Source organism: Marmota flaviventris, chromosome 4 (assembly GCF_047511675.1).
Source record: "Marmota flaviventris isolate mMarFla1 chromosome 4, mMarFla1.hap1, whole genome shotgun sequence".
Classification (NCBI taxonomy): Eukaryota; Metazoa; Chordata; class Mammalia; order Rodentia; family Sciuridae; genus Marmota; species Marmota flaviventris.
Window position 1 is genome coordinate 28,470,661 of NC_092501.1, and position 21,281 is coordinate 28,491,941.

General features: G+C 41.4%; 1 protein-coding gene across 1 annotated transcript in view; it reads right to left on the reverse strand.

Annotated features, from left to right (window-relative positions):
- The window catches only part of Cnnm1 (cyclin and CBS domain divalent metal cation transport mediator 1), a 56,136-nt gene extending 36,226 nt beyond the window's left edge, over positions 1-19,910 (reverse strand). Inside the window, exons 1-2 of the mRNA XM_034635846.2 lie at positions 19,805-19,910; positions 13,114-14,895 (exon numbers count right to left, since the gene is read on the reverse strand). Coding sequence (XP_034491737.2) covers positions 13,114-14,895; positions 19,805-19,910 — 1,888 coding nt within the window. The remainder of the gene's footprint in view (positions 1-13,113; positions 14,896-19,804) is intronic.
- Positions 19,911-21,281: the final 1,371 nt, after the last annotated feature.

Consider the following 21,281-nt stretch of genomic DNA (forward strand, 5'->3'; position numbering starts at 1 on the left):
CAAAGCATGGTTGGACCACAAGCATTCTCATTACTGGGAGCTGTGAGAGATGCATCAGTTCAGGCCCCAACCTAACTCCCTGGACCAGAATCTGCATTTCATAAAGATCTCCAAGTGATTCTTATACAAATTTGAGGTTGAGATGAACTGGCTTAGACTACCTTCTTAATTTTCTTCCTATCCTTATGATAGCTACTTTTATGTTTCCATTGTGGATTCCTTTATTTTATCCTCACTTACAGATAAATATATATTAAAGACCCTACCTTAGTGACTCTCAATGCTGTTGCATTGAGAATCACCTGGGAATCTTTCAAACCTATTGATAACCATCATCTGATCTTATTGATCTATACTTGGTGGGGGCATTGGTATGAGGTGTTCAAAACTTCAGGTGATTCCAATGAGCTGTTGCAGTAAAAACCCCTGCTCCAGCTCTTGATCCCCTGCTCTTCTCTTTCTTTTGATCAAAGCTCTCAGCAGAGCCCATCATTTTGAATGTCACCATCACCCTTCCCCTAAGAACTAGGTTTCTAACTCAACATCAGTGTCTGTTTTGAACTCTCATCCTATTTTAGACATTTGCCTGAGCTGTCCCCTTATCTTGTCAAAATCACTTACCAATTAGGACCTCATGTTTGAGACTCACTGTCTCTACTCTTCTTCCTCTTCACTACAGTAAATGACACCACCAACCCCAGTCAGAACACAGGATCATCTTGTATCTTCTTTTCTTTTGCTTCTATTTTGCAAAAATCCCTACATTTCCCCAATTCTTCTACTCTAACTCTCTTAGTAAGCATTTATCAGATGCTTAAACATGCCCAATACTCCTCTAGGTACTAAAAATGAACCCATGAACACAGTAGATAATATAATTTTTCTCCTGCAACTAATACTCTTGCAAGTGGAGATGACAGATGATAAACCAGATAAACATGTAGGATAAATAGCCCAGTGCTAAGGGGAATGCAAAGCAGGGAAGAACTATGAGATCATCTTGGGTGTCTGGGAGATCAGGGACAAACTCCTAGAAAAGGTGATGTTTGAATAACGATCTAAAGTTGCTGATATCTTTGTAGTACAAGATGCAAAGGCCCTGAGTTCAGAGTGTAACTGATGTGTTTATGGAAGGGCAAGGAGTGGGAAAGGACAGTGGTGGGTATCAAGGTCAAGAAGGATGGGCAGGTGTAGGTGTAACTAAGCCTGAGAGGCCTTTGTAAAGGTGTTGGTTTTTATTGTATCAGAAAAATCCACTGTGGACTTTGTGTTTTTATTTTTCTTTGAAAAAAAAAAAAGTGACATGGTCTGACTTATGTTTTAAAAGAAACTCTTTAGCTTTTGTGTTAAAAATAAACACAATGTAGGCAGAGGAGGAAGCAGAGAGACCTGATAGATATAGCTCTGGCAATAATCCAAAAGTGAGGTAACTGGTGACTTGGACTGAGATGGCTGCAGGGGCAGTGGAGAGATGTCAGATTCTCTAGTCATGTTTAAAAGCAGAGCCTACATGAAGGACTGGATAGGGGGTGAAATAGAAAAGAGAAGTTTTGACCTGAATAACCGGAAGAATGGAACTATAGCTAATGGAGTTCAGGAATACTGTATGAAGGGTAGGTATTATGATTTAGATCTGGAATGTCCTCCAAGGGCTCACGTGTTGAAGACTTGGTTCCCAAGGCAGCAATGTTCAGAGGTGGAATTCTTGGAAAGTAACTGGAGCTCAAGGACTCTGATGTCATCAATGGATTAACCCAGGGATAGATTAATAATGTGATGATATTATTGAGAAGTGGTGGAAACTTTAGGAGATGAGATCTAGTTGCAGAAAGTAGGTCACTGAAGGCATGCCCTAGAAGGGTACATCTTGTCCTCAGCCCCCTTCTCCCTTTCTCTGCTTCCTGGCCACCAGGCAGTGAGCAGCTCTTTTCCCTCTCTGCCAGGATGCTCTGCTCATCACAGGTCACAGCAGTGGAGCCACCGGATGATGGTCTGAAATCCCTGAAAGCATGAACCAAAATAAATATTTCTTCCTTTATGTCATTCTTTTTTCGTTTTTTAAAAATATTTAGTTTTTAGTTGTAGGTGGACACAATATCTTTATTTCATTTTTATGTGGTGCCGAGGATTGAACCCAGGGCCTCACACCTGCTAAGTGAGCGCTCTACCACTGAGCCACAACCCCAGCCCCAGCCTTTGTGCTTTCTAACGTAATAGGGATTCCACATTTCAAGCCAAATCTCAGGTATGCTCAGCTGATTTATTAAGAGCAATGGGCACATTGCTCTTAATAAAAGTGTACAGGAAAATATACAGACTAATGCGCAGAACTCACAAGTGAGTTTATAGTGATGAAAAGAGCTTTGAATGGGCAGGGCAAAAGGAGTCAGAGTCCCACTTTCCAATGCTTTCCCATGTTTAGACTGATGTTTTATTTTAGTGGACTGCTTAGAGTTTTGAATGGTTTTATTTGTAAGGATATGATATTTATTTATATTATCATTTTTTTAAGCTTAAAAGCTATCTGAGGAAGGATAGAGAGATGGGGGAGGAAACCTAATTCTAACTGATGACAGGATAAAGAACCGATGTGATTCTGCAATCTGTATTTGGGGTAAAATTGGGAGTTCATAACCAACTTGAATCTAATATAGGAAATATGATATGTAAAGAGCTTTATAATGTTTTGAACAACCAATAAAAAAAAATAAAGTCCCATCCCAGTGTTAAGAGTAAAAAAAAAAAAAAAAAAAAGAAATATAAGGAACCCGCCACAATGCAACTGTGGTCTCCTGGGCCCTATCCAGAGTCAAGCTCTCAATTTTATTTTCTTCTTATATATTGTGAGTTTTACATGGGTTAGATCAGAAAAAGGATTCATTATACTCATAACTAGTTATAATTCAGTTAACTAGATCAGGGAGGTACAAGGCAAATGGTGGAGTGCTGTGCCAGAATTCTCTTTACCCTTCACAGTGAACTTTCAATGGAGTATCATGATTCTCCTTTCAAGAAGAAATAAAATCAGCCTCCGTGGCAGAGGGACCTGCCTTACTCACCCAGCTAGGAAACAGAGAGACTGGGGCCAGAACCCAGGCCTCCAGGACTCTCCATCTGTGCCTGTGTCTCTATGAACCGGAGCAGCGAGTCACAGATGAGGGTGCTGGTTCTATCTCCTCGACAGATGAACATCCAGCAGGACACTGGAGTCTGGATCCCAGGTGTCTCACATACAAAGTGGGGGTGGAAAATGCTGCTCTTGCAGTCACACTGAGTACAAAATGAGTTACTCTTTTGGAAAGATCTTTGAAAATGTGAGGGCTTTGTAACTATGAGGGGTAATTGTTGCTGTTTTGATTATTGGTCCTTTCAGGGCCTCAGTTTCCTCCTCCTTAGAAGTAAAGATTGGGACCAGATGCTTTCCAAAGTTCCTTTTCTGGTTCTAAAGTTCTATACTTTTATAAGTCTAAATAGTCCCAGGCTATAAAAACAGTTTGGCTTTATAGGGTGGGGTTTTTTTGTGTGTGTGTGTATGACATATCATATATCAGAATTTTAACAGTGCCTCGGTGTTTATGGAAGAACTCCTCTGGAATAAGATGAGATAAAGCGATTCTGCAACTTGTATTTGGGGTAAAAAATGGGAGTTCATAACCCACTTGAATCAAATGTATGGAAGATGATATGTCATGAGCTGTGTAATGTTTTGAACAACCAATAAAAAAAAAAAATTAAAAAAAAAAAAAAAAAAAAAAGATGAGATAAAGCTAACCTAACAAGTTCTAGGTGTGTGTGTGTGTGTGTGTGTGTGTGTGTGTGTGTGTGTGTGTTTTAAATCTATATGACCATTTTCTACCAAATCAGGAAGAGAAACACAAAAATATTATCCTACCAACCCACCCTGACTTGGAAAAACAAAACTGTCTCTTTCTCTGGTTAAAAATAAAATAAAAAAAGAACTGCACTTTGTCATCACTGTCTCACTTTACTTTTTCATAAACGGAGTAATTTACACCTTTATCACCAAAAAAAAAAAAAGAATTCTTGAGCTACTAAAAAGCAATTATAAAAAAGCCAACTGTGTCAGCCAGAGAACCATGGTAACCAACATCACTAGGGCATGAAAATATAGTTGTTAGTCACTAGAATCTAAGCCAGTTGGCAATTTGGCTTGCTAAGCAACACTGCAAAAATAGCAGACTAACGACCCATTATCTGGAGGTCTGACTCTGCACGGCTTTGAATCTGGTCCCAGAAGGAACTGTCCCAGGTCCCTCCCTCAACTTCATGCCTTCTGCTCCCAATCAAAGCCTAAGTAATCATTCATTCAATCACCACTTATTGAAGCTTACTGTATACCAGGTACATAATTCTCAACGTGTATGCTTACTTGGTTTCTCAGTAAAATAGAATTCATAAGTGAGATGGACAAAGTGGCCACTAAAGAGTATGGTGAGGCAAGGATTTGCCAGAGGCAAATGCAGATAGAACAGCTGATAGAGGACAGAAAAGGTTAAAAAGTGGACAGAGAACTGCTTTACAATACAGCATAAAATAACTACATTCTCATGACCATGATCCTATGTCATTAAGAAAAGATGAAGTTATATTTAGGGTCCTTTATTAAGGAAAGCAGGAATGGGTATAAAACATTTTAGAAATAGCACTACCAAAAATGGTTAAAATATACTGCTTTGGCACTTGAAGGGAATAAAAATTATGTTCGACAAGTACTTCATTCTGCTTGGTTCCACATTTTGCTGGAAGAAAAGCAACATTATGATAATTGCTTTACCAGCATTCAAATATAGTGTCGGCTCCACTCTGCCTTTATTTTTCTAGCTCAGACTCCTGCCTCAGCTGGAACGCTCTTTCCCTTCATAATTGATGATCACGGTCCCTCTCCTTTAAAGGCCAAACTGAAATTCTACTTCCTCAGAGAAGTTATCCTAAGTCAACCAGGGATGATTTCCCCTTTCTGGCTGTCCTTGTGTGTACCCCAGGCTGCCTTGGATCAGCCTTTTCACCAGGGCCTCTCCTCCCTTCATGTTCCCACATTTACATCTCTGTCTGTCTGCTAGAGACCAGGTGTGCAGTAATGTTACAGAACTGAACTGCCCAGACGATCACAGACGGGAGAGGGAAGTTTGGTTGGTGGAGAAGTATTATCCCTAATGGAATCCAACATGGCACCCATACTGGCCTTCCTTCCTCAGAGCATGTCTGCTCTCTTCTGGAGAGCTCTTGATCTGACAAACTCCTTCTCACCACCCTTTCGAGTTCAGACTTAGGGAGGGAGAATCAACCCTCACCCACAAGACCAGTTCAGTACCCCCATTATATTCTCAGAGCTCCATATACTTTCTTCAAACTACATATAGCAGTTTGTTGGTTAGTGACACTCTCCCTCTTAGACTGCAAGCCCCAGGAAGGCAGGAAGGATGTCTGTCTGGTCCACACTGTATCCCCAGTGCCAAGCACAGGCCTGACATAGAATATTGCCCTGTCAATACACAAAAAGAAGGAAAAAAGGAAGGAAGGAAAGAAAGGGAGGATGAATGAAGACAGGAAGAATGGAAAAGATCCTCAAATTGGAAAGGAACATGCAACAGAAAATAAAGAGCATTGAGAGTTATTTATTGGAGGTTCAGATGTCCCCAAACACCAACCTGGAGATAAACCAGCTTAGGAAAGCAGGGACACTCACAGACCCTCCCCCAGAAAAACTCAAATGCTTTAAGGAAGGTAGAAACACAGCTAAATGCACATGGGGGTTAAAACATGGAAACAAGGTGAGCGACAGTACTCTTCAGATAAAAAGGAACCCAGGAAAGATGCTAAAAAGAGAAAATAGAATTTAACTGCAGATTGCAGGATTTAGATTAGATAAAAAGAAAGTCTGGCAATGAAGGCTGGTACGCCTGAAAAGAAGGCTAAATCTAAAAATAAGAAAGCTTGAGTTACATATTTTCCCCCCTGAGGTTTTTGTGCCCCTTCTAGCTCAGATTCTATTGTTATCTAGCATTTCTTTTGCCAGGCTAGAGAGGGGAAATAAAAAAATATTACATAACAACATTATAACAATCATAATGAAAAAATTTTAAAGAGAAGTAAACTTACAATTTTACCATCTTGTTTAATTATTTTCATCTTTTGTTTCCTTTTGTTTTCTCCCTGTATATGAGAGACTATGCTTTGTCTACAGTTTGCCCTACTGTGTAGAAGGTAAACACCTCATTCTAAATATTACTAATTACTTAGCAATGTTTCACACACTTAAGGCATATTACATCTAATTTTACCAGTGAAATGTAACTTTGAGTAAAAACAACTTTTTATTTTCTTTCATGGGTGACAAAGAAGATAAATAGTTCAGATCAGAATTTGGAGTCTACAATAAAACACTGACTTTTTCAACCAGATTATTCTTTGGTGGAAAGGTTACAGTGTGCATCTGGGCCGGGAGCACTTATTGGCTGATTTGATATACTTTAGGTAACAGATCCCTTGCAGAAAGATCTAACATGGAAGAGAGTACCTTTTAGCTCCAAAATGGCTGGCCAATGTCTGTCGGGCTGACTACTGTATTCCCAGGCCCAGGTTAGTGCCTAGTCCAAAGTGGAGTTTAAAAATATCTGAATGAATCAATAAATGAGCAAAGACTGAATATGAAAACTGCAATTGGCATTTTACAGCCAGCTAGTCTACAGGAAACAGCAACCACGCACATGTGGGTTGAGCTGTCTTCAGTTTAGGAGGAAGATGTTACTAACTCAGCAGAGCTAGGTTATCTGAGTTACCTACCAGTTCTGTAATTCCTTGGGCTTCAGAAAACAGACTATTCCTTTCCCCTGTTGTCTATACAGGGCTGGTTTTCTCCTAAAAATAATCTATTAGAAAAGTAAATTTTAGAAGTATAATAAGTCCCCAAAGGTTCCATTTTATAATTTAGGCTTCTCCAATTATAGAGCTCAACCCTGAGGAAACTGTAGTGAAAATAATCCTAACGTACAGGATGATTACTCCAGGGGTTAGAATGGGACATTTGATTTGCGGAGGATGGTAGGATCATGAGTTTTCCTTTTACTTTCTTTTGAAGAATTTGATTAAGGTGGTTGTTCTATGTAATATATTTTTAATACAACAAATATTAAGAGTTATTATTTCATGATAGTGGTATGATTATTACTTCTTTTATCTACTGTTCTATATTTAAAATTTTTCTATATGAAGAATAGAAACTTATAAACTGCAATAAAAATTTTATAAAAGCAAAATATGTCACTTAAACATAGTTACTTTGTCCTCCACATTCCCACTGCATTTTACATTTCTTTTGTTTTAATGTGTAGGTACAGGTCTGTCTTACCCACAGGCTCAAACATTAAGATTTTGAATTGCCATATCATTGGAAGTCATGGAGAAAAATGAGTCCTGCTTTAGGGGAGCAGTTTTTTTTTGGGTCTCATATGCCCAACTTTAGCACAATGCTTTGAACACACACACAAAAAGAATTGTTGCAATATATGAATGTACCTAAAGAGGCAGAAAAATAATACATGCAGCACTTTTCTTCAAACATCTAAAGTTTGAAAGTTTGATTTGTTCTGCTGCGTAGTCCAAAACAATTGGACTAGGGATAATGAATGATTCATTTACTTGAGCTCTGAAGATCCCTTTCAAGTTATTACAGTTTAACTCCTTCAGTTAGCTGTTCATAATTTATTGAAAATTCACTGAGTGTCATATTCATTAGGTGCTGGGGCTAGAGCTACAAAGAGATGGGACAGCCTTGCACTGCAGATGCTCATTACATGGAGGCGGGGGGCACTTGTAAACACACTGATAGAATAGCTTGTTAGTTCAGTAATAGATACAAATATACTGAACAAGGAGGTTGGCCAAAATTGAGGTCTACAAAGAAGTTTCCCTGAGCTGAGCGTTAAAGGAGGGGCTGAGGATGGATTAGTCAGGCAAAGCATGTTCCTGACAGAGTAGAGCATGAGTCAAGGGACAAAAACAAGAAAACAGCACTGTGCAGCTGCAGAATGGAGGGTTTCCGGAGCCTTACACTGTGGCAGGAGCAGGGCGCTGGGGGTGGGCAGGCAGCAGCAGGTCATGAAGGCATCGCCAACCCCATTCCCAGCTTAACTTTATCCTGTGGTTGGTGGAAGCTACACGAGGGTTTTAAACTGGGGACGTCATTACGAGAGATTATTTTAGTGGTACTGGAGAAGATGGATTTGAGGGAGATGAAGATTTGAAGAAGCATAACTTCTTAGGAGGCACTTGCACAAATGAGTAATAAAATTGTATTTATATTTAATAATTATGGCTAACATTTACTTAGCACTTAGAGGATGGCAGGTACTAAATCCGCATTTTAATGTAATAATCTTAACAAACAATCTTATGAGTAAATACTATTACTATCTTCATTTTACAGATAACAAGATACACATAGAGTTAAGTAATTTGCTCAACGCCAGTATCAATCTAGGTAAACTGCAACTAAAGCTTAGGCTCTTACTCACCATCCCATTTGTTTAATTACTTCTTTTTGTATTAGAATGAAACCTTCAGGCAGACAGGAACCACACTTAGTTCTTTCCCTCTATGCTTACACAGGAGGTATCACGTAACTATTTGTTGAATAAAATTAATGAATAACCCACGTGGAGAAAATAGTGGACTAAATTATGTATAGGTTCCAAAAACAGGTTGGATGCAATACTGATAATTGCTATGATTTGAACGACAGGACTTTGGTGAGTATTATGGAGTAAAAGCTTGGGTTCCCAATGAATTCAAACGTAGAAGCCCTAACCCCCAGGGGAGCCTGTAAGGAAGCAATCAAGGTTAAATGAGGTAATAAATTGGCCCTAATCCAATAGGATGGTTGGCTTTCTAAGAAGAGAGATTAGGGCTCTCTTGTTGTCTGCATATGCCCTCAGGGAACGCCATGTGAGGATACAGAGAGATGGAAGTCATTTGCAAGCCAGGAAAAGAGCCCTCACCAGAAACTGATTTGTCTAGAACCTCCATCTGTGACTTCTAGACTTTAAATTGTGAGAAAATACATTTCTGTTGTTTAAGCCACCCAGTGCATGGTATTTTGTTATGGCAGCTTCAGCAGATGAAGACAATCATTAGGATGAGGGTGGGTAGTGAAGGAGAGGTTTCTAGCCCAGGGAACTGAAGGGACAATGACACCACTAACATAGATAGAAACCTTGGGAGAAGAAGAGGTGATATTTGCTGTGGTCAGTGAGACAACACTAATTATTCTGTATCTAGGGTTTACTCACTCAAACAGAGATACAGAAGTTAGCTATTCAAGAAATATGTTTATGAATGCATTCCCTCACCATGGTGAACCCTACGCTTGTCCTAAGAACACAAACTAAATAAGATTCATTCTCTTCCCTCAAGGAACTCATAGTCCTGTGGGGGAGAAATATAGTTCCCTTTTGTGAAGCTAGAATGCCAACTTGAAAGGCCATTTTCCTTTTCCCTATTTCTAAAGACCTACAACTCATATGAACAAAGAGCTTTGGAGTAATGTAATCTGGTTTAGAATCTGGGTCTTGAAATATACAGGCTGGGTGATTATCTCAGGCAAGCCAAATAACCCTCTGGGTCTTAGGGTCATCTGCTATTTCAGACAAGAAAAGGGAGATAGAAATATTTTGTAAAGTTCAATGTGCATATTAGCAATTACTGTAATTATTATTAAACTCTTTGGTACTGAGGATTGAACCCAAGGGTGCTTTATCACCAAGCTACATCCCTTGGTCCATTTTCCGAGGCAGGGTCTTGCTAAATTACCAAGACTGATCTTGAATCTGTGATACTCATGTCTCAGCCTCCCAAATTATGGGGCTACAGGTGTATGCCACCACATCTAGCAATTGTTGTAATTATTAAAGCTACATTTCTAACCCACAAATACTGAAGATGAATCAGCCATGGTCAGCAAGTCAGAGGCAAGGTCAGCTGAACCCTGTGGGTGGCAGGGATTCCAGATTGGAGGAACAAGACTGAAGAAGTCAGGAAAAAATAACAGGTACTGGGGCTTTACAGACCTTGCTCAATCACAATTCAGTCAGTTATTAGTTACAGAAAGCTGAGCAAGTCATATTATTGATCTGAGCTTTAGTTTCTTCATCTGTAAAATGGAGTTAATAATACCTACCCAGGAGTGTTGTTCTGAGTATGCAAAAGGCTTGGCATGGTGCCTGGCAGAGTGGTCCTTCAATTAATGTTAACTGTTGTTCCTATTAATATAATCATTTTCCTTTTCTGCCTCCTAAGGGGTTTGTGTAGGTGGTTAAGTTACTGAGATGCAAGGAAGTAAGCAAAATGGAAGAGCTATTAAAGACTTACTTTAAAAGTTATTTTTAAAGGCAAAGAAAACCAGTTCAACTCGGTTTTCCTCTCCTAATCTATGGTACAAACTCTTACAGAAATTGACCACTGTATTATATAGCTTGGAGCCGGACACAACTTGGTTCATTATTCCTTGTCTTCCATCCTAAATAGATCTACCAAGCACTATGAATAAAGGTCCTCTGAATGTAATGCTTCTCAAATTTTAATAGACACATGAGCCACCTGAGGGCTTGTTAAAATGCAGACTTTCATGCAATTGCTTTGGGGTGGGGCATGAAGTTCTGCATTTCTAATAAGTTCTCATTGAGATTAATGCTGGTTCATGGACCACAATGAAGAAACGGCAAGGCCAGGTTCTGAAAGGATGTGGAAGTATCTTCCTTGGCCTGGTATTCACCTTAATGGACAGCTTCTCTACACTGATCCACTAACCATAGAGTACTAACAGACACTAACAAGCTTGTTTCACCAGATTCAGAAGGTTCTGCACAGCCACTCATTTCAGATCAATGTCAGCCTTTCTGAACAGATTATTAAAATATAGGTGCCGGGGTTGCAAGGTTAATAAGATAACTCCTGCTTACAAAGATGGTTCTTATTGTCATTGTAAGTTCCACAGACTGTTAACTTACTGAGGGCAGTCTTGTCTCCATTGTTGTCTAAAATCATATAGATGCTCAATTAGTACTAAGCGAAGGAATGAAGGGGTTCAAAAAGAATTGCATTAAAAAATGTCTTCTGGCAGTACTTTAACCACTATCTTACCTATCACAGTGGTTAAGTTAAAATGAGGCCATTAGATTGGGTCCTAATCTAAACTAGTGAGAAGAGGAAACCTAGACGCACAAGAAGACAACAAATATGCAGTATACAGAGGAAAGACCACGTCAAGAAGTAAGAAGGTGGCTAGCTGTCTGCAAACCAAGGAGAGAGGCCTCAGAAGAAACCAAACATAGTGATACCTTGATCTTGGACTTCCAGACCCCTGATCTGTGAGAAAATAAATTTCTGTTATTCAAGTCACCCAGTCTGTGGCATTTTGTTATGGCAGCTCTAGTAAACAAATACAGATTTTTTTCCATAGCTGTTACACCCAGTTTCAAGACTCTACTTCTGCAGGAAATACAAAATGTAAGCATAGTTCTACAAACTGATGGATGGACCACAGAGTGCCGTGGGAACCAGTACTGCAAGGATTCAGGGAGACAGATGGGAGAAAGGGAGGCATTAGCCCAGACTGGGCTAAAATAGCTGCCATATTCACATTTCCCTCCCCTTCTCCTAATAACAACACAAAGTCTAGGGCTCCCACCAAATCTGAGACTAAAATTAGCTTTTAGACTTTTTTCCCCCCTCCCTAGGATATGTTTTGATTTTTAACATAACTTCAAAAATACTGTGGCAGGAGGAAGACCCCCGATTTTTCTTTATACTCAAAAGTCCTAGAGAATATACCTGTGATAATAAGGTTGAATTTTTGACAGAAAAAAAATGTATAAAAAATACAATCAAATGAGAGATCTTCTAGCCACAGGAAAGCTACATTTGAAGTCTGATTCTAAAGTCAGGGGATTGACTTTTGTTTGTTTATTTTTAGTAAGTATTACAAATGAGTGTGTCCTTCAAAACAGTTATTCTGTAAAGTTCTAAATTTATTCTAACCATGTGACTGTTCTTAAACCATGGCTGGAGTTGTTTTCAAGGTCTGTGAGATAGGCTTAAATGCTCTCAATGTGAATCCTCGAGGTAGATTTGATTTTCAAAAACAACCAGGGGCTCTTCTGGGCCCAATCTGGTGAACTGGGGTGGGAGGATGGGGGGCAGACAAACATAATCCCAAGGGGACTGACTCAAGTATCCAGGCTGACCTCTCTTGAGTGAACTGGTACTCAGTCTCAGATGGCAGTTTCTAAAGACAAATCCCAGCCATGGAATCAACATGTCATATAGCTCGGTTTGACACCAAGCTTATGGTAAAGAGGTGAGGGAGGAATGGTGGCTGTGATGAAGGAAACCCCTCTCATTTGGATATGCAAGTTTCTAAGGTCTCCTTTCTGCCCGAATATTTCCTCAAGTTCAGATCTACTATGGGGCTGGAGTTCCCAGAAGTACAAGAACTCAACACCTTTAGCCACATCTAATCCCAACTCGAGTATTGTTTGGGTCCAATAAATGGTAGATGCTAAGTTAAATATGGAGGAAGAACGTTGGAGGTGCCTGAGGCTTACTCTACCCCATATAACTAGGAAACTTTGGAGGCAGATATTTCTGCTCTGTGTAAGGAAGAGATTGTCAGCAACTGGAGCTGTCCAGCAATGGAGTTAGGTGAGCTTCCAGTGCTGAAGGGAGTTTAACGCAAAGGATGTTTGCTATGGGAACCTGTAGAGGTGCCCCTGTTATGAGTGGGAAAATATGCAGTGACCTCCAAGTCCAGGGGACACAGTATCTGGCATTTGGTAGGCACTGAAAAAATACTGGTGGAATGGAATGAATGAAGAATATGGCGCACCTGGTGAGCCTAGTAGAGGGGAAGAGATCTGGGGCTCAGTGGGCTGCAAGGAAGGCTGGGAGAAGTGAGATGCAAACAGCCAGGGAAGCATGAGGTATGGCCTTCCTTGAGTTTGGGGATAGCGTTGAGCACCTGAAGCCCTTCATCTTTATGAAAGTGCAATACCTTTGAAGGGGAGGGGGATTAGGGGGAGGAGAAAGATCACTGCTCACCCTTCTTAAACTCCTCCAGCACCGTGTCCAGCCGGGTATCATTGAAGACGCAGTGCAGAGGCCTGTTGTAGAAGCGGGTGACAGTGAGAAGTGGGGTGCAGTCGTCGGGGTCCACGAAGGCCAAGTCCTTGACAAATAGAATGTCCACAATGTTGTGGCGCTGGTCGCCCTCGTACACCGGGATGCGAGTGTAGCCGCTTCGAAGTATCTCGGAGACAGTGGCAAAGTCCAGCACCGCGTCCGAGCGCAGCATGAAACAGTCCCCGAGGGGGGTCAACACCTCCTCCACCACTTTGGTGCGCAACTCCAGGGCGCCCTGGATGATGTTGAGTTCCTCTTTCACCAGGTCGCTGTAGGGGTCCGCTGCCCGCAGCGTTTCCAGCAGTTTCTCCCGCGTGTAGAAGGTGCTGATCTCCTGGCGCAGCGCCCAGTCCAGCAGGCGGCCCAACGGGTAGCACACCGGGAAGGCGGCCGCCATCAGGAGTCGGGTCAGGCACACGCTGTGCGAGGCGATGGCCAGCCCATGCCGCGAACACACAGAGTAGGGGCAGATCTCTGCCCCCAGGAACACCGCGCCAGTGCACACCAGCGCGGGCAGCCACGGGAAGTGAATGCCCGCCTCGCTGTAGTCTTCCCCCGACCCCCCGATGCCCGGCGGCAGCGAGGCATACAGCCAACCCGCCAGGGCGGCGTTGGCTCCGGCTTGGCCCAGGAGCAGGGTGCAGAGCAGATGGGTCCCCCTGCCGCGCACGGCCTGCACGCGGCGCGCCTGCTCCTGCTCGGCGGCCGAGCCACTGTTCCGCAGCACCCGTAACTCCACCGGGTCCAGCGAGAGCAGGCTCAGGCGCAGGCCGCTGAACAGGGCGGACAGGGCCAGCAGCAGGAGCGCCCCGAGCGCCCGCAGCCAAGCGGGCGGCAGCAGGTCCCCACCTGGGCCATAGAGCCGCGGGCGGACGCGCAGCAGGAAGCCGCCGGCGGCGCCGTGGTGGTGCCAAGCGCGCCCGTCCCAGGCGCACAGCGAGAAGAGCTTCCCGCCACCGCCCGCGCCGCCCCGCTCTGCCTCGCCCTTGCGCAGCTCTCGCACCCGCACCTGGACCAGGGCCGAGCCCGCCACGCCCCCGGGGCGCAGGGGCCCCAAGACCTCCACATCTGACGCCCAGTCGCTCTGCTCGCGGCAGCGCTGCGGTCCCGGGGGACGCGTGGGGACTGCGCTGGGCGCCACGCCGCTCCCGCTCGGGGGCTCCTCAATAAACACGAGCCGTGGGGCCCAATCGCCCGTGCCGTTCTCCCCGGGGGAAAGGGTGGGTGCGGGCACCGGCGCAGCGGGGGCCGCGGCACCAGGCTGGAAATAGACTCGCAGGAGGAAGCTGGTGCCTTCGGCAGCGCGCAGGGTACCCCCCTCCAGGGACACACGGCCTCCAGCAGTGTCCTCAGGCCGCAGGCCAAGCAGCCAAGCGGCGGCGGCCGGGGGCCTTGGAGACAGAGAAAAGAAAAGCAGGAGTACAGCGCCCCGGCTGCAGCAGTCCCGGAGCCTGACACCCACCGCTGCTGCTGCTGCTGCTGCCGCCGCCGCCGCCATCCTGCACCCGGCGCGGCTGCACGTGATACTGCAGAAAGCCGAGCGAGAGCTGGAGGGAGGAGGAGCTGGAGCTGGGAACCCGGCCCCAGGCAGGTCACCACGTGTGCTGCCCTTGCGCGTGGGCCGGAGGCTGTGGGGGTTCAGAATCCGCCAGGGAGGAGGATCTCCGCGGGAGGCTGGAGGTGGCCAAGCATCACCGCACCCTGCATAGCGGGACACACTTTAGTATGTCTGAGCTGCAGCCTGGGGAAGGTTTGGCTTGAAGTGGCCTTCTACTCAAGCAGTAAGACACCCCTCCTAGAACTGCTACCCGGCAGTAATTCCCTGCCTCACCACTTTCCTATTGGCTTAGGAATTTTCCCACTGTCTCCCTTGTCTTGCTGCCACTTGAGTTTGTCTCTTTCGTGAGAAGATAACCTGGAAGCAAGCTACTTTTGAATCTGTGAAAACTTTGTTCTCAACTCCAGCCGACCTTTGATATTGTAAAAATGTCCAAATTATTTAATTCCTTTTTAAGATACGAATATCCATCCTTCAGAAACTTGAAATACATCGATACTATTATGTACTGGAATACTATGCTGCAAGAAAAAAGAATGCAATGGATCCAATGTATTTGTGATATGAAAAAGTCTCTAAAGTAACAGCAGAAAAATATCAAGGTGCAGAATAATGCATGGAATTTGCTACCTTTTGTGTTCAACATCTTTATGAATAAATTTATATGTATACATATACACACATGCATATATGTAAATATTAGATTTAAAATGTAGAGGATACACAAGAAATGGAATAGTGTTTACCTCTAGGGAGCAGGATTAGGCTCTGGAAGTTCCGTTGACAGAGACTTTTAAAAACTTATAGGACTGAGGTTATAGCTCAGTGGTGGAGTTCTTGCATAGCATATTGGAGGCAATGAGTTGGATTCCTGGAATTGGGAGGGGGGAGGTTTATCATCTCTTCTCCCCTATAGTTTCCCTCTCCATAAATTGAATAATACAATATGTAGTCTTTTTGGATCTGGCATCCCCTACTAAATTAGCATAATACATTTAAGATTCATCCCTATTGTTGTGCTTATCAGTACTTTTTTAAAAGTATGGCTGTGTAGCATTCCATTTTATGATGTGTCACAGTTTATTAAAGGAAATTTGAGTTATTCTCCATTTTTGGCAATTATAAATCAAGCAGCTCTAAACAATTATGTGCAAGTTTTTGTGTGAACATGTGTTTTCATTTCTCTTGGGTGAATTTACTAGAGGTCATTATTTATTTATTTATAATGAAGTCATTTTTAAAAAATTTATTATTTTTTTACTTGTTCCACTTAGTTGTACATGACATCAAAATGCATTTCAATTCATTGTACACAAATGGAGTGCATCATTAAAGTCATGGTTTTTATAAGTTTCATTTTATTTTGGTGCTGGGGATTAAACCCAGGGCCTCATGCATGCTAAGCACTGCACTCTACCAGTGAGTTATAACTCCACCCCCTTATTTTTGACATAATAATTTTGTATATTTATGTGGTACAATGTGATGTTTTGTTCCATTGTGGAATGGTGAAATCAGGAAAATTGTCTTATCACCTCACATATGTATTTTTTATTTGTGATGAAAATATTTGAAATCCACTTTTTAGCTGTTTTAAAATTCACAGTACATCACATTAATGGCAACTTATTCCTCTCATCTAGCTGTAGCTTTATAGGCATTGGCCAGCTTCTCCCATTTCCCAGGCTACCCTACTCTCCAATCTGTGTTAAACATCAACCCACTCTACTTCCACCAGTTCAACTTTTTAGATTCCACATATGATGTGAGGTGATATGGCATTTGTCTCTGTACCTGGCTTATTTCACTTAACATACTACCCTCTGGGTTTATCCTTGCTATCACAAATAACAGATATTTCCTGTGGTTTGAATTTTATTCATCTGTTGATGGACATAGCTTGGGTCCTTCTCTTGGCTATTGCGAGTAAGCTTGCAAGGAACCCAGGAATACAGGCATCTCTTTGGCATTCTGATTTCAAATCCTTTCAGTATATTCCCTTCGGTGAGATTGCTGGGTCATATGGCAATTCTGTTTTTAGTTTTCTATGGTACTTCCATTACAGTTTTCCAAGATGACCATACTAACTTACATGGATGACATTTAAATATGTAAAAGTAACAACAATTTCACATACTACCTTTGGCACCTCTGGACAATGAAAATAATCATTACTATGTGTTAAATTTTATTTTCTGTAGCATTTGTGAGCCTGCAAAGAATTGGCCAGAAAAGTTTTGCAAAGAATAAAGCCTAATACACACCATCCTTGAAAAGGTTACCTCTTTTATTTTTTAGTTGTCAATGGACCTTTATTTTATTTTTTTATAGGGGTGCTGAGAACCAAACCCAGGGCCTCACATATGCTAGCAAGCGCTCTGCCACTGAGCCACAACCTCAGCCCAAGAACAACAACCTCTTTTCATCACAAATTTTTATAACCCACAGTGGAAATAGCTTCTTCTCTGTTTGGCAATAGATAGGCCTTAGCAAGTGTTGGTCATATCCTATAGTTTGCCTTTCACATTCTGCAGGGAATGGGCCATAAACCTGCCATGACCTTTAAATACAGTAGATCCTGTCAGTTTTCTCAACTGTTGTGAAGATTAAAAGGAATAATGTATGTGGCATAGAGTAAGCCCTTCATATAGGAAATAGGGGCAGAAGACACAAAATATAATATTTTTCATGTTCTTCCTAATGTATAAGTTGTTCTATCTTCATTGCATCTCATTTTGGGGGTTTTTCAGACCCTTCTCTCTAGATGGTCCCTAAGTTGTATATCCTCACTAAAAACTCTTACTTCTCTCCTGATCTTAGATTTCTCTTCCCTCCCAACCTAAACCCCTCAGCACAAAGACACTGGTTATGCTAAGGATTCTTGCCCCTCTTTTAGGCCACAGGATTTTATCACCACAACAAAAACATTTAATACTTTTATCAAAAATGAAGAGTTACAAAGAAATTTTACATTTTATTATCTTACACACATAAGAGCCCTGAGTAGATGTTATTATGTCTACTATCCAGGTCAGGTTAAATGACTACTAAAATGTCCTTGAAACTTTAGGTTGATATTCCTTAAAACCCTGTAGGTACCAAAATAAAATATTTCAAAAATAACACAAAGAAAACACATAAATGAATTATGACACTATGAATTAGAGGTAAACACATATTTTGGTTTACTTCTTTTTATTTTCTACATAGATTAAATAATTAAGAAACCACATGCTCTCCATATGTTTATATATTTTATAATTGAATATATTATATGTACAATTCTAGTCTTCTGCCTCTTAACATGTCAAGAGTTTTACCCTTGGTGTAATAAAAACTTCTTTGATAAGCATAATTTTATAATGAGAAGAGAAAGAGAACAGTAAAAATGGTCTGATTGTATTGGTTGTATTATTAAGTGTTAGATTTATGAAAAACAATTTTCGTTTCTGAGTCCAGTTCCTCACCTGTGAACTGAAAGACATTTTTCTGGTCTCTATTCCGTCATGATTAAGGACTTACATACCCCGAGTGAAAATCATCTAGAGAGACAAGTACTTTTCCTTTTGCTGAACAGGAGGTGCTGGAAAAGTACTGGGTTCCCAGAGCCCTGCTGCAACTGAAGGATTCCCAGGGACAGGTTCAGCCGGTCTGAATCTCCTAAGGAAGAGCTGCCAAAAATAGCTCCCCAGAATCTGAATGTTCTCTATCTTCCTAGTTTTATAAGATGAGCAATTTCTCAATTCTTAGATGGAGGAAATAATATTTGCCTCTAATATCATGAGTATGCTGTTTCAGAATGTATATGTTAAAATGCTTTTATTTCATTACTTATTCATCCATCCAATAAATATTTGATAGTTGATAAAGTGCCAGCCCCTATGCTGGATTTCGGTGTATCTGATGCCATCCAGGATGAAGCTTAGATTTTATAGAGGAAGACAGATATGAACCCGAAATTGCTCGCTCCCTCCTGTGAAGGCTATGTTCAAAGTGCTATCAGGGGTGCACGCCTGTAATCCCAGTGGCTCCAGAGGATGAGGCAGAAAGATTATGAGTTCAAAGCCAGCCTCAGCAATTTAGCTGAGGCCCTAAGCAAATCAGCAAGACCCTGTCTCTACATAAAATATAAACAAAGGCTGGGGATGTGGCTCAGTGGTTAACTGCCCTGGGTTCAATTCCTGGTAGGAAAAAAAAAAAGGTTTTTATCAGGGTGTATAACTTGGGACTCATCTTGATAGAGGGATCTGGATAAACTATTCCCCCAAATCAGTGTAATGAAAATAGTGTATACATTAGGAAGAACATGAAAAATTTGTTTTGTCTTCTATTCACTTTTTGTACTACCTTACGATTATTATAGTATGTTATTTTTCCTAATAATATTACTTAACATGTATTGAGTGCTTATTACCCACCAAATACGTTATCCCTTTAATCCTCACAATAGTTGAGAAAACTGAGGTTCTGATTGAGACTATGAAAATCAATGATTAATGGGTAGTTGAGACCAAACAGATAAACAGTCTGAGTCAGAGCCTATGATTTTAAAAGTTAGAAATATAACAATACCAGGTAGCTCTTACAGAAAGCTTATAAGGCATAAACAACTCATTTAATTCTCAGAAAAACCTTTGGAAGTACGTATTATCATTTCCATTTTACACGAGGAAGCTAAACTACAAAGAGATTAAATACTTTGGTGGCCTGTAGCAGGGACACTGTCAATGAACGGCACTATTTTATATAAACACTACTTTAATAGATGCTTGCTGTACTTTTGATCATTTGTGTACATTCTTTTACATAATTGCACTTCCCATGTTCCTACATTTGTAGTATTCTGTTTCTTTCTTTTCTTTTTCATTTTTATAGTCCTGGAGATCTAACCCAGGACCTTGCACATGCCAAGTAAACTCTACCACTGAATACACCCCCAGCTATTTTTTTATTCATCATTGTAGCATAAATATTTTGCTTCATCAAAACAATTTATAAACATGTTTTTCCTCTTTCCTTTCCTCACCTCCATCCCCAGTTGATGTTGTTTACTTGTTGGTTTTACCACAGGCACAGAAGATTGAGTTGGTTGCCTTTCTTGGTTGTGGGTTGGTGGTGTACTATCACTGTAGGCGGTTAAAGGCCTACTCCAGCCCATCATAACGCCCAATCTCATCTCTTCTCTTTTTTGGCAGCCACTCCAAATGTGAAATGACATATTAAGATATGTCCCCAAACGTGTATTTATCCTTGTAAAACCCATAGTATTGGTTTATCTTTTAATTAGTAATTCTCAGACCATAAAATTCACCCCAACTTTTTTTTTTTTGAAGTAATGGGGACTGAACCCAGGGCACTCCATCTCTGTACTCTATCCCATCCCCTTTTAAAATTTAATTTTGAGATAGAGTCTTGGTAAGTTGCCCAGACTGGCCTTAAAATTGCCATCCTCCTGCCTCAGCCTCTTGAGCATCTGGGGTTACATGCATGTACCATTACACCCAGTAAAGTCCATCCCTTTAAAGTATACAATTCTGTGAATTTTGGTATTTTGTCAAAATTGTGTAACCTTCATCGCTGTCTAATTCTGGTACATTTCATCATCCCTAAAAGAAACCCTAGACCCATTGACAGTCACTTCCCATCTTTTGTCCCAGGCTCTAGCAAGAACTAATCTATTCTCTAGCTATGTATGTTTTTATATTTTCACAAAATGTGCCATAAAACTTGTTCTCTTTCTTACATGTTCACTCAACACCATGTTTATAAGATCTGTCCATATTGCTAAATGTACTCTTGGTTTGGTGTTTCTAAATGCTGCATGGTATACCACTGTGATGGACACTTAGGTTACTATCAACTTCCCATTATTACCAACAGAGCCACAGTGAAGTCCTTCATGGTGATCCCAGTGGACTTTGGGGGAATTCTTCTAGGATGTTCTCACTGAGGAACTGTTTGGGTCATAATGTGTACATTCAGTACTATCAGATTACTCCCCACCTTTAGTGCCTCTTTTCCTACATCCTAGCCTACACTTGCCCAGGCAAATGGATATCTCTGATTCCTAGTAACTTTTCATCTCTTCACATTTGTTAGCCTTTCATATATGAAATCAGAGGCTAAAGTTTTGTGTTGGCATTTCAGATACATCTGGTCTCTTTTATAGGATATTTCACAAATTCATAGTTTACTCAGCTTGAATGCCTGGACCAAATCAGAAAGAAGATGGGAGAGAGTTTTCATCCCATGGTGTAGAGATGGTTGCTTCTATACCTGCCAGTAGAGGAGGTGTAAAGCAGTCTGGACTTATTAATGTACACAACAAACAATTAATTCTGTGCACTATATTTTTGAGATAAAGATATTTCTATCAGACAACAAGAAAAACTCCCAGTCTAGTATAGGGAGGAGTTTTGCTTTGCCCAAAAAGATCCAAGTTTTTTTTTTTTTTTTTAAACACCTGAATCAGGTAATCTAGTGTAGAAGCCCAGACTGGGTCACAGAGAGCTGGAAGCAGAGGTGATAA